Consider the following 13885-nt stretch of genomic DNA (forward strand, 5'->3'; position numbering starts at 1 on the left):
AGGAGTTCTTCATATACTCTGGATACAAGTCCTTAATCATGCGTTTCAAATATATTCTTATTCTGTGGCAAGCCTTTCCACTGGCTTAATGGAATCTTTTGACAAACAGTTCTTAGTTTTAATCTAGTCAACTGTATAAACCTCGTTATGATTAGTGCTATTCAGTTTTTTCCTTCTACCACAAATAGATATTCTCTCATATGACATTTTCGGAGCTTTATCATTTTGCACCTCACATTTAGATGTGCAATCCACCTAGAGTTCATTTTTGTTATGGTGTGGGGTAGAGGGTCAACTTTCACTTTTTTCTAAATGTATATCTAATGTCCCAGCATCCTTTATTTGAACAACTTTCCTTTCAGTACTCTGCATTGCCGCTTTCGTAAATCAACGTGCCTGGGGCTGTTACTGGGCTCTATATTCAACTGTGTTGATCTATCTATTCTGCACCAATTCCACACTTACTCTAGTTTCAGAATAAATCTTAAAATCTGGTAGTGTAATCTCTCCAAATGTTTGTTCTTTTTCCAAAATTATCATGCTATTCTAGGTCCTTTGCAATTCCAGATAAATTTTAGAATCAGACTGTCAGTTTCTACAAAAAAGCCTGATGGAGATTGTTTTATGCACTGATGGTAGATCATCTCTTTCCCCTTGAAGTTCTATAAATGTCTGCTTTATTTTGAGGCTGTTAAAAATGCATACTGGTTTAGAATTATATTTTCCTTGTGAATTGAACTGTTAGTTATTACAGAAATTCTCCGTTTCTAATACTGCTTTCTGCCTTAAAGTCTATTTTGTCAATATATTGACCTCTGCTCACTTTTGATTATTTGCTTGATCTTTCTTTTTCCATTCTTTCATTTTATTTTTTTTCAACATTTTTTTATTTATTTTTGGGACAGAGAGAGACAGAGCATGAACGGGGGAGGGGCAGAGAGAGAGGGAGACACAGAATCGGAAACAGGCTCCAGGCTCCGAGCCATCAGCCCAGAGCCCGACGCGGGGCTCGAACTCACGGACCGCGAGATCGTGACCTGGCTGAAGTCGGACGCTTAACCGACTGCGCCACCCAGGCGCCCCATTTTTTTAAATTTTTTTTTTTTCAACATTTTTAAATTTATTTTTGGGACAGAGAGAGACAGAGCATGAACGGGGGAGGGGCAGAGAGAGAGGGAGACACAGAATCGGAAACATTCCATTCTTTCATTTTAAACATTTTCCTGTCCTTATGCTTCTGGCAAGACTCAAAAAGACCTTCACGAAAGGAACTTCCAAAGGATACACTTCAGTTTAAGGCAGGTGGTCTTAGAAGAAAAAAGGTCTAAAAAGCAAGAGAATGGATTTTAATTATCCAATCTGACAATCTCAATATTTTGAATATTCCATTTATTGTATGATTAATTCTATTCTACCTGTCTATTTTTACTTTTTATTCTTAGTTCGCCTTAAGCTTACAGACTCGATATTTTTATTTATTTGCATTTTCTTATTCCAAAGTTTCCCTCTTTATTGGTTTGTGATTTACATACCCTATTTCTATTCTTTTAAATTATTATTTTTTAATTTTTATAATGTTTATTTTTGAGAGAGAGAGAGAGAGAGAGAGAGAGAGTGAGTGTGGGAGAGGGTCAGAGAGAGAGGGAGACACAGAATGCGAAGCAGGCTCCAGGCTCTGAGCTGTCAGCACAGAGCTCAACGCGGGGCTCGAACCCACAAACCGTGAGTTCATGACCTGAACCAAAGTCGGACGCTCAACCGACTGAGCCAGCCAGGTGCCCCCCCTATTTATATTCTTAAGAGTAATCATTAGGGACACCTGGGTGGCTCAGTCGGTTAAACGTCCGAATTTGGCTCAGGTCATGATCTCGCTGTTCGTGGGTTCAAGCCCTGTATGGGGCTCAGTGCTGACAACTCAGAGCCTGGAGCCTGCTTCGGATTCTGTGTCTCCCTCGCTCTCTGCCCCTCCTCCGCTTGTGCTCTGTGTCTCTCTCAAAAATAAACATTAAAAAAACCTAAAAACAAAAAAGAGAAACCCTTAAAGCTTACCACGTACTGAATAGAGCTTGTTTCTCTACTTTTTCAGCTCCTTCAATTCATTCCCCAGCCCACCATACTCTGGCTTCTGGCCCCACCATTCCACAAAACTGCTTCTGCATTAAGTTTCCAAATGCTGAATTAAATAGTCCTTTTATCAATCCATTATCTCACTGAATTTTCCTGCTAATTTGATATTTGTGATCATCCCTCCTTCTTGATATTCTTGTCCCTAAGGCTTCTTGACATTGCACTTTCTTGGACTCGTTTTGTTTTGCCAGGGGCGCCTGAATGGCTCACTCAATTAGGCACTGGACTGTGGACTGCAGCTCAGGTCCTCATGAGCTCAAGCCCTGCATCCGGTGAACTCTGCTTCTCTCTCCCTCCCTGCCCCTCATGGGATTCTCTTTCTGCCCCTTGCTCACTTGTGCCCCTTCTCTCTGAAAGAAAGAAAGAAAGAAAGAAAGAAAGAAAGAAAGAAAGAAAGAAAGAAAGAAAGAAAGAAAGAAAGAAAGAAAGAAAGAAAAGAAAGAAAAGAAAAAGAAAGAAAAAGAAAGAAAGAAAGAAAAAGAAAGAAAGAAAGAAAGAAAGAAAGAAAGAAAGAAAGAAAGAAAGAAAGAAAGGAAGAAAGAAATGGAGAGAGAGAGAGGGAGGGAGGGAGGAAGAAAGAAAAAGTCATGAATAATTCCCCCAAGATTCTGTGCCCAGCCCACTGCTCTTATTTTTTTTTAAGTTTATTTATTTATTTCGAGAGAGACAGACAGAGAGAGAGTGAGAGAGAGAGAGAGCATGAGCAGGGGAGGGGCAGAGAGAGAGAGAGAGAGAGAGAGAGAGAGAGAGAGAGAGAGAATCCCAAGCAGGTTTCACACTGTCAGTGTGGAACCCGCCAATTGCGAGATCATGACCTGAGCCAAAACCAAGAGTTGGATGCTTAACTGACTAAGCCACCCAGATGCTCCTGCTCTTATTAAAAAAAAAATCCATCCTGTATGATCCCCTCCAATCCCATGTCATCGATTACCACCTCCATGGGGCTGACTCTCAAGTTCATTTCTCCATCTTAGCTTCTTCCTTGAACAAACCTCAGACTCAAATCCATTTCCAGCTGGTCAACCAGACCTGAATATACCACAGGCATTGCAAATTCACCATGCCTAAAACCAAACTTCTAATTTTCTGTAGCTGCCCTCTGAGAGGGAAAAGCCAGCTTTTCCTCCTATTAATTCTCTCGCACAAGCTAGAAACGTGGGAGATTTGATTCCTTCTCTCCCTCCATCCCACATCTCATCCATTACTGAGACCTCCCAATTCTCATTCCTAAGATATTTTTTTTCTGGTTGTTTTCCCCAAGTAATATTCTATGGTTATTAGATATTCCAGATAAAAAATGGATTTCACGAAAAAATAAGTCTTGGTAAATGCTAGAAAAACACGAAAAAAAGGTCTTAAGAAAATGAAAAGACAAGCCACAGACTGGGAAAAACTACCTGCAAAAGAACACCTCTGAAAAAGGACTGTTATCCAAAGTACACAAAGAACTCTTAAGACACAACACTAAGAAAACAACCTGATTTTTAAAATCGGCAAAGACCTGAACAGACGCCTCACCAAGGAAGGCATATGGATACCAAGTAAGCATCTGAAAATGTTTTCGACACCACATCAGTAGGGGATTACAAATTAAAACAATGAGATACCACCATACCCCTAGTAGAATGGCCATGATAGAAAACACCGACAACACCAAACGCTGACGAGCATGTGGCACAACAGGGACACTCATTCATTGTTGATGGGAATGCAGCATGGTTCAGCCACTTTGGAAGAGTTTTGGCAGTTTCTTACAAAAGTAATCATACTCTTATCATATGACCCAGCAATCATACTCCACGCTATTTACTCAAATGAATTAGAAACTTACGTCCACACAAAAACCTGCACATGGGTATTTACAGCAATTTTATTTATCCTTGTCAAAACTTGGAAGCAACCAAGATGTTCTTCAGTAAGTGAATTGGTAAGTAAACTGTGGTACATCCAAACAATGAAATATTATTTAGTGCTAAAAAGAAATGAGCTCTCAAGCCATGAGAGACATGGAAGAATCTTTTTTAAAAAATGTTTATTTATTTTTGGGCGCCTGGGTGGCTCAGTTGTTTGAGCGTCTGACTTCAGCTCAGGTCATGATCTCACAGCTTGTGAGTTCGAACCCCACGTCGGGCTCTGTGCTGACAGCTTGGAACCTGGAGCCTGCTTCAGATTCTGTGTCTTCCTCTCTCTCTATCCCTAACCCACTCACATTCTATCGCTGTCTCTCTCAAAAATAAATAAACATTAAAAATTAAAAAAAAAATGTTTATTTATTTTTAAGAAAGAGAGAGAGACAGGGCGTGAGCGGGGGAGGGGCAGAGAGCGAGGGAAACAGAATCCGAAACAGGATCCAGGCTCTGAGCTGTCAGCACAGCGCCCAGTGTGGGGCTTGAACTCACAAACGGTGAGATCATCACCTGAGCCGAAGTCAGAGGCTTGACCAACTGAGCCACCCAGGCGCCCTGGCCTATTGATTTTTTTTTAAGTCTTTACCACAGGACTTTTCGGAGCCATTACTATGTGGATATTATATTCTAGATGCACAAGAGGCGATATAACATGAGGTCTTTCCCAAACTTATTTCGGTGTTGTGGGACACCTTTTAGCATCTCACATGCCTCATACGCAGTTCATGAAATGCTGCTCTCACTCCATTCTCCCCTACCCCCACCTACCATGGCCTGGGTTCAGCTTTCGCCATCTCTCTGGTCCACTAGATCTGGTCTCGTTCCCTCGAACACATTGTTCTTAGCAGTGCAAGAGTGAGCAGCCTCAAACGCAACTCTGTGTCACTCCACCGTTTACAACACTAAGGCTAACTCCTTCCTAGGGCATAGGAAGCCCCCATGATCTGGCTTGGCCATACCTCAGTCTCACTCCTCCCCGTACTGACTCACATCAGACCATACAATGAACTGCTTGTGCTTCCCCAAATGTTCTTGCTCTTTATCTTTGTTCACAGGGTGCTGTCTTTTATACTTTTCTCCACGCTCACATCCAACCTGCTGGTTAACTCCTACCTCCCCTGTAAGACTAGTTCTGACACCCTGATCCTTAGAGAGGTATCCCTGACTGGGCTAGGAGCCCCTGAGCTCCCGTAATATACCATATAAGCAATTCTAAATCTGTTGTGCCATGAGACTGTGAACTTAAGAGCAGAAACTATGTCAGATTCATTTTTGCTCATCTGTTCTTCCCAAATTCTACAAGCTGATGGGTCCCAAGGCTCAGTCCTCTTCTCTCCATGCTTTCTCCTTAGGTACTTCATCTGGTCTCATGGGTTCACACACCATCCATACCCTGATGACTCCCAAACCAATACCTCCAGCCAAACAATTTCCAAGGCAGACATTTACGCTTGCTCTATTGTCTAAATCTCCACAGAAGTGGCTGCTTATTCAGGTCTCAGTTCAAATGTAACTTCCTGACTACTCACTCCATCTTGGTGGTCACGCACCCACTCTCTCCTCTTGACTTGTCCTACCTTGTACTGTTACTATCTGAAATTAAACAGTCTATTTACTTGTTTTCTGTCTCTCCTGCCACACTTATCCCATGAAATTGAGGAGTACTGATTCATTGCTTAGTGTTTGGCATATTGCGAAAACACTTATGAAATATTTGCTGAATGAGTTAATGCCCAGCATAGGCCTGGCACACGATCCTTGCTAACATTTGAATGCTCAGGGTCCAATACCGCGCAGAATGTACCACAGGAATTGCTTCATTTGACCATTGGGTCCACTTTACACTGAGACCCAGGTGTTCGGTAGCTTGCCCAGGAGGGGATATGAATATTGGCAGCCTGATCCATAGCTTACTTTCTTCGCCACTGTGCTATCCTCTCATTACCTCTGAAGGTATTTAGAAGGTGTCCTCAAAGGAAAGAAGGGAGGGCAGCAGGAAGGGAGGTGGCTCTCGGCTTCTCCATCTGTTGGGGAGTAAAGGACTTCTGGGTTCCGTGTTCTGTGGCTCTAGCAGGAGCGGATAAGCACGGTTCCCTCAGCTTACGCCTCCAGACACCACTGGACAAAGGACAAAGCTCCCCTCTCTGACCACCGGAGCCTGGGCCCTGTCCTTGGGGCATGCCCAGTATAGAATTTTTTTAGAATCCAGGAAGTGGGGGAACTGCGCTTGGAAAGCAGAAAACCTAGGTGCAGCTCCCCCTCCTCCATGAGTGATACACAGCAAGAGCCAAGCAAATGGTCCTTCCCTGCAATATTTATTAAGGAATTTACACATACACAGGAGAAAGGCAACCAGGAATTGTGGTTCCCACAGGTGAAATCTTTTAAGCAAAGTTTTCTCGTTTTAATTTTCACGTAGGGTGAATAATGACCGAGAGGAAAGCTCCAGGCTCTCTGCCTCACACACCTGGAGAAGGTGGGGAAACAGCAGCCTGGGATACCATAGGCATGAGAGAGTGACTGGTGGATTGGGAGAGAAGGGGGAGGAGGAAGAGAGAGATCTGTGAGACTGCAATTTTTTTAAACTATAAGAAAAAGTGGCAACAGTTTTAGGCTGTTGATAAATTAACTCCTCTCTGTGTAAACCTAAAACAAAACAAAACACCCAGAGCAGATGGGGAAAGGATCCACGCGCACACACGCGCGCGCACACACACACACACTCAGTACACACATTAAGCTCTGCATTCCCGCTGGAGGGGCTGGTCCTCCAGCCATACAGCCAGATCCCACTGCAGGTAGCATGGAGGCGGGGCAGGGTGTGTGTTCTCGTGTGGGACCTTCGTAAAGTCTTTGGTGCTAATAAATGCTGACTGAAGCGGCGAGTCCTGAAGCCTCGATTCAGGGCAAAGTAGAGTAGTATTTTTGCTCATCCCTACAGCAGGGTGTTTGCCTCAGCTCAGGGCTAGGGCCAACCTGACCTAAGACGCAAGGGGTATTTAATTTGATTTCAGTACTTTCTTCTTTCCCATAAATTATGGGAGCATGATGCCTCCCTCTTCAACCAAAAATTTAAACATGCAGAAATAGCTTAGCAACACATACGGAAGTACCTCTACACCTTCCCCTCTTTGCCTAAAAGACAACACCTACAGACCTTCCTGAGAGTCTGATAGGAGGTTTAACCTCACGGGAAAGGTACTCAAAGGTGTGCACTTTTCTCCCACAGTTTAAGTGCCTTCTGCCAACAATTCCTAAGGTGCTGGTGCCAGGAGAGGACTGGGGCTGAGGCTGCAGAGGAAGGCGGGATGGCGAGGGGACATGTTCGTCATAAAGCAACAGAGAGGCCTGCGTGTCCGGGAAGTGGCTGGGCTGGGCAGAATGCCAACCCCCAAACGACAGATTGAGTAATTTCTAAACCAAAAAGAGAGGTAGGAAAGGGGGATGGGGTGGGAGGAGTTGGGGAAAGAGGAAAAGTGGGGGAGAGAGGGCTGAGGAGAGTGGTAGCCATACAGGTGTTTTGTTTTTTATTTCCACATCTGAGGGCTGAGAGTCTGATTTGCTGCCTGTCCATTTCCGCCGCTCATCGACTGTCCATAGCTCAGCATGCCATGGGCTCCACAGAAGTTCATCCCAGCCATCTGCTGGGTCATCTGAAAGGGAGAGAGGAGACTTTCAGACCAGGCTGTGGGCATGCAGCCAATTACTGCAAAAAGACAGGGTAGGAGTCCTTCTGTCTGCGGGGAGGGGGCAATGAGACAAGGGAAACTGTTATGGGACAGATCTGCCCTGAACCTTAACAGATCATTTTGAGGGCTCCAGATCACGTAAATGAAGGACTTTTCAGAAAGGAGATGTTGACAGAGACGAGTGCTCAGGGAAGGAAAGGAATCCTAGGGCTAGTCAACATAAAAGCATCGTGAGAAGCTATTCTCTTTATTCCTTTCTAATCTTTCATCCTAAAAAGAAGGGGCCTATTGTTAACTTGCCGGCCCCGAGAGTTACAGAGGAGCCCCGGACCAGCACTCCTGTCCTATCTCCAGCAGAGTTATTACTGTCAGTGTCAGAGAAAAAGAAAGAGAAACTGGACTGTTCAGAATGAACAAAGGAAGGCAAAAAAAAAAAAAAAAAAGAAAGAAAGAAAGAAAGAAAAAAAGACCAACGTGTCTTCAGTGTGTGAGAAGGGAAGTTGCTGGGTGAAAAGAACCAGTGGAATAAGGTCTGGGTGGGGCTGAGGCCTCTTTATGAATGAGACTGAAAGACTGGCCTCTGGAAGTGAACAGAAGAAACTACTTATTAAGAAAAATGCCTTAAATTTCCCAAGCCTGGTACATTTCTGTACAAGTGTTTTTCTTAAGAAGTTCTATTTTTCTCCCACCAATATTTTTTAAAGAAAACCTCAAGCTTATAGAAAAGCTGAAAGAATATAACGAAACCCATATATCCTTCCTTAAATTCACAATTGTTAACACCTTGCCATATTTTCTCTCTGAGATAGATATATCTTGTGTGGGATCTTCATATATATATATATATATATATATATATATATATATATATATATGACATTTTGATGAGCATTGAAAATTGCAGAACATAACATTTCATCTCTTAGTAAGTTAGGAGGCATCTCATAAGAAAGAACACTTTCCTAGAACCACAATACAAGAAATTTGATATGAATACAATAATATATGTTACAGTTCATTTTCATGTCTCTTGTCTCCTTTAATATAGAATAATTCCCCCACCACTTTTTCTTTCTTGACACCGTTTTAGGAATCCAGGCCGTTATTTTGCAGTAAATCCTCTGATTTGGATTCACCTTCCATTTTCTCATGATTGGTTAAATACTTTTGGCAAGATTTCTATAGAAGTGATATTGTGTCCTTCTTAGTACAAGATACCAGGAGGCACATGATATTAATTTGTCCCATTGTTGCTAATCTGATGTTTGAGCACTTGGCTAGGGTAGTATCCACTGTGTTTTTTTTCACTGTAATGTGTATGTAATCTAAAGGGTATTTCTTGGAGAATATGTGAATACCCTATTCTTTCTACAATTACTAGATGCCATAAGGCATCTAGGCACTGTAAATCTAAGGCACTGTAAATAAGGCTTTCCCTCCCTCTCTCTTCCACACCCATTTAAAAATATGAGGGGCGCCTGGGTGGCTCAGTCGGTTGAGCGGCCGACTTCAGCTCAGGTCACGATCTCACGGTCCGTGAGTTCGAGCCCCGCATCGGGCTCTGGGCTGATGGCTCAGAGCCTGGAGACTGCTTCTGATTCTGTGTGTCTCTCTCTCTCTGCCCCTCCCCAGTTCATGCTCTGTCTCTCTCTGTCCCCAAAATAAATAAACGTTAAAAAAAAATATGAATCACTATGGACTCATGGATTTTTGTTTTCCCTTCAGTGTTATAATCCATCAGTATGACTCTTTTGGATGTTCACACTATCCCACGTTTGGACAGTGGGAGCCTCTGGAAGTTGGCTCATATGTCCTCTTGACATGTCCTAATCAGTTTCACAGCACTTCATTACTTATACACATAAACATGAAGGACTGAAAATAGGCAAATTAAAATCCCACCTATGAAAGCTAGAAAAAGAAAAGCAAAAGTGAATCAAAAGACAGCATAAGAAGGAAACGATAGAGATAAACCAGAAATTGAAGTCAAAAACAAACAAACAAAAACTTGTGGAATAAATAAAACAAAATCCTGTGGGTTTTAAAAAAATATATATAATTAACAAAATAGACCACCAGTTAACCTAACTGAAAGCAAGGGCAAAGGGAAAGGAGAACACAAACATACAAAATAGGAAATGACAAGGGAGAAATAACTACTGAAACAGGAAACTAAAAAGTCATGAGACAGACTGCTTGGTATAGTCTTTGATAAATGAATTTGAAGCCCTAGGTTCACTGGCTAATCTAGGCACCTAGAGTTTTCCACAGCTGACTTTCATAGAACAGAGAAAGCTATCAAAGAATTAGTACACACACAAAAAGCAAAAGGCCCATACAGTGGCACACGGGAATTCCGAATTCCACCCTATCTCCAAAGACCAATACTATATAGATGATTCCAGACTCCAGAAAAAGGAAAACACGAAGACAGTTTTTATAAAGCAGTTAAACTTCGCCTCCTAAACTTGAGAAAGATAGCAAGGGCATGCGTACGTGTGGACATGCACGCACGCTGCTCCACCGATACTCCTTCACCCATCTCTTTGCTTTCAGACTTGGAATCACTCTTGTTTCAGTTGGGTTTCTTTGCATCTAGTGTAAAATCAGCCATTGCTCTGTGAGCCAATTTAAACATCTTTTTCTTTTCATAGAAGAGCCACCTATTGATATGACTGATGTGTTTGGTCTTAATTTTACCACATTACATTTTTGCTGTGTTTATTATATTTGCTGTACTTCATAGTCTATGCATTCCATTTTCTTCTAAAATATTTGCTTGGCATTTATAAGGTTTCATTTTTGTTCTAGTGGTTACCTTTATGCTAATACTTTCTTTTGCTTGCTTTAGTCTGTACTCAAGTTTCTACCATTTGGTTTGTCAGCTTATTTCACCCTTGGACTTCCACCTATTTCCTAACAATCAGTTTATTCTACGTCCCCCTTCTCACTTTCTCCTCCCATTATGTTCAGTTGCATTGTTTGTTCAGAAGACAATATATATTCTTCTACCCTTATCATTACCTTAATTTTAGATTCTCAATTAAATATTTAATCACCATCGGTCCTTCTGCCAAAATGTCCTCAGTCATCTCTTAAATGGATGAAGCTTGTCTTCTGGTATACTCCTCAGGAAAGACTTGTAAGTCTTGACTTCTTACATATTTAAGATTTTTTTAAAGATTTTTTTTTCAATGGCTTCAATCCTTGAAGGATGATAGCTTGTCTAGCTATAAAATACCTGTCTCATGTGTACGTGGGTACCTTGAAAACCCTACTCCCATTGTTGTTGTTTTGTCTGTTGCTGTTAGAAGTCTGTTCCTTTTGCTTTATAGATGGCAGATCTTGGGGGTTGGGTGGTGGTAAGGGGAGGGCTGGACCCCTGAGAATTTTTCTTGTTCCATAAAGTCTCAAAGTTTACTGACATGTATGTTAGAGTTGACCATTCTGGATCAACTTTTCCATACACAGTAGGCTCTTTCAATACTGTATTCAAGTCTTTTATTTATAGGAAGTTTTCTTGTATTACAGATTTAAATATATTAATTCTGCTCCACTATATTGTTTTTCTTCTTTGGCAGTCTCCAAATATATTTATGTTAGGCCTTCTTTGCTTAATTTCTGTATCACTTTCTCTTGGATTTATTTTCCTGCTTTCTATCTATATTTAGTTTCCATTCTCTTACCTGTTTCATGACTTTCTTCAATGCCAAATGTATTTTCAGTTGAATCTATTCTCCTCTGGGTAACCTGTAATTCAGTCTTTATTTCTATGATAATTGTCTTTTTTCAATTTACTTCCTGAATTTAGTAGTTTCATTTCACAACTTCCAGTTTTTTTGTCGATTTTGGTTCTAAGCTTTTAAATTTCTGATTCAAGCTGTTTTGTCTTCCAGTATTAAAGGGCATTTCCTTCGGGTTGGTGGTTTGTGTAACAGTTTTCTTCTGTTCATGGCGGTTTTGGGGAGGAGAATTTTCATTTATTGAAATGTTTTGATTTTCATTTTCTAGTTTCTTCCCATAGTAGTTCTGTATAAACGTCACCTGCCACCTTCTGTTTATCTTGTAGTGCCTTGTTCTTCTGAATCAGCAACACTACAGCCAGGTGTGAGGGTTTGGGGAGGCTTGCTAGAGTTCTTAGTTCAAGAGTGCCCTCTTCTGTCACTATAGTGAAATGAGTATTTGGATGGGGGGGAGAGGATGGTTTATCTTCTCATCTTGTAATTCCTTCTTTCCACTTCTCATTTGTTACTTTCCCTTCACGACCAGGTCCCCAAAGAGCACCTCTTCCAAGTCACCTCCATTACCCTAGAAGCAATACTTTTCCAGAGCTACCATGTATTACCCTGTATATTTCAAGCTCCTCATTTTCAATTCTCCACGTAACCAGAGTTCTAGTTGCTAAGTCTCAGACCTCTTCTCAATGTGCCCCTGATTGAGATACGTCTTTCTCTTTCTAGGGGATGATTTTATCTATGTTCTGTCACCTCTAGCCCCCTGCGCCTTCTAGTCTTTCCACACAAGTCTCTCTGATGACGGCTCTGCTGGATTTGGTTGATCACCACCATGTAACTTGAAGTTTGGAGTATTCTGTCTACTGGATGTGGTAGTCATGGGTTATGAGTGGTTTTATTTGCACTCCTTGTTTATCTGTATAGGTTGTTTCTGCTATTGTTTTAATATAAGTGTGGAGAAATTTAGACTTAGGCAGTTGCCCTCATTTTACAGTAACCCAGAACTCCTCAGAAAATCTGCCATTGGGCAGATCTGGAAAAGAAAAGGGCGTGGCAAACCTAAGAAGGTCTCCGCATTATCTATCTCATCTACACTGTAAGGGTTCAAAGAATAAGGAAGAGACAAAATGAGATGGCCTTGAGGAAGGCTCAAAAACCCTTGTCCCAAGTAAATGGGGTAGCTCACCTGAGTAAGGTTCCACTGCAGCTGCTGAGCTGGCTGAACCCCATACATTGTCTGGGGCACAGCTGCCATGCCTGCCATGTAGCCAGCTTGCTGGGTGGTCATCATTCCATTTGGCACACCCATCATTGAAGCCTGCATGCCACCCATATAGCCTGCAGGCATGGCCATGGGGGCAACCATCCCAGAAGCTCCTGGCTGAGCTACCATGCCTACTGGAGGGGGCATCATGCTCCCCATTATGCTGTTAGGAGGTGTGACCCCAGGGAAGCTGGGGTAGGCTGTGGGATACGCCATCTGAGCTGGAGCCATGAACATTGCTGCCAAGAAAACACACACACACAGATCGGTTTAAGAGGAAAGTGCACAAAGTCAATCTAAATTCTCACTGGCTACTCCTTTCCAGCTAGAATTTCTCAGTAGCATTTCTACTCAACTCAGAATGCTCGTTTACATAGCAAAATAGATTCCCTACAAGGCTTGCGACAGCTTACCAGTGGGCTGCCGACTTAGCCACTTTCCTTTTAGGGTCCAGGTCCAGACCTTCAGTCAGACTTCACACAAGTGTGACACCAGACCCCACAGGAGTATGGCTCTGAGTTACATTACTACCCATCTGCTGACACTTCGTAGCTTCACAAAAAAATGTCAGGTTCAGGTTTGTTTGCAGTATAACGTCCTGGCCCCCAAAGCAATTGCTCTCTGTTACAACAAATAATTCTTGCATAGAAGTCCTCTTGTCTCTATCTGGCATTTTGCCACCACCCCCATGAAATCTACCTTGGGCAGGCATTTGAGGTGTCTGGGATCCATACAGTGAAAGGATGGAGTCTTTTGAGAGCTGTTTCTTGCCTGTTTCTTCTGATTTGCTCCCTGGCTCTGGAAACAGGTTCAGGTTTTCAGGAACAGAGCCAGCACTCCCTGAAGTTGGCATGGAACCTACAACCTTAGGGCAAAGAGGGGAGGGGGAGAATTGGAATGGTCCTCACAGGGGTCTCGGTAAGGACCTCCCTCATCTCTCTGCCGCTTCTAACATCTGCAATAAGAATTCACGGCTCAAGTTAATAGCTTCCTAACATTCCTACCATACAAATATGTGAAAACACCGGATAGTTAAGTTCTGGTACAATTCTTTGATCTACAGAACAAATCTACAGATTTGGTGAAAAACAAACAAATAAAAACAACCTACAAATGATGCAGCCACAGAGAACGGAGTTTAGGTCCCAGCACAGCCGTTTACTA

General features: G+C 42.3%; 1 protein-coding gene across 1 annotated transcript in view; it reads right to left on the reverse strand.

Moving 5' to 3' along the window:
• Window positions 1–6330: 6330 nt before the first annotated feature.
• The window catches only part of SMAP2 (small ArfGAP2), a 50009-nt gene continuing 42454 nt past the window's right edge, over window positions 6331–13885 (reverse strand). Inside the window, exons 8-10 of the mRNA XM_058717882.1 lie at window positions 13421–13586; window positions 12644–12960; window positions 6331–7687 (exon numbers count right to left, since the gene is read on the reverse strand). Of these exons, the coding sequence (XP_058573865.1) occupies window positions 7562–7687; window positions 12644–12960; window positions 13421–13586 (609 nt within the window). The 3' untranslated portion in view covers window positions 6331–7561. The remainder of the gene's footprint in view (window positions 7688–12643; window positions 12961–13420; window positions 13587–13885) is intronic.

Source organism: Neofelis nebulosa, chromosome 2 (genome assembly GCF_028018385.1).
Source record: "Neofelis nebulosa isolate mNeoNeb1 chromosome 2, mNeoNeb1.pri, whole genome shotgun sequence".
In the NCBI taxonomy this organism is placed as follows: domain Eukaryota; kingdom Metazoa; phylum Chordata; class Mammalia; order Carnivora; family Felidae; genus Neofelis; species Neofelis nebulosa.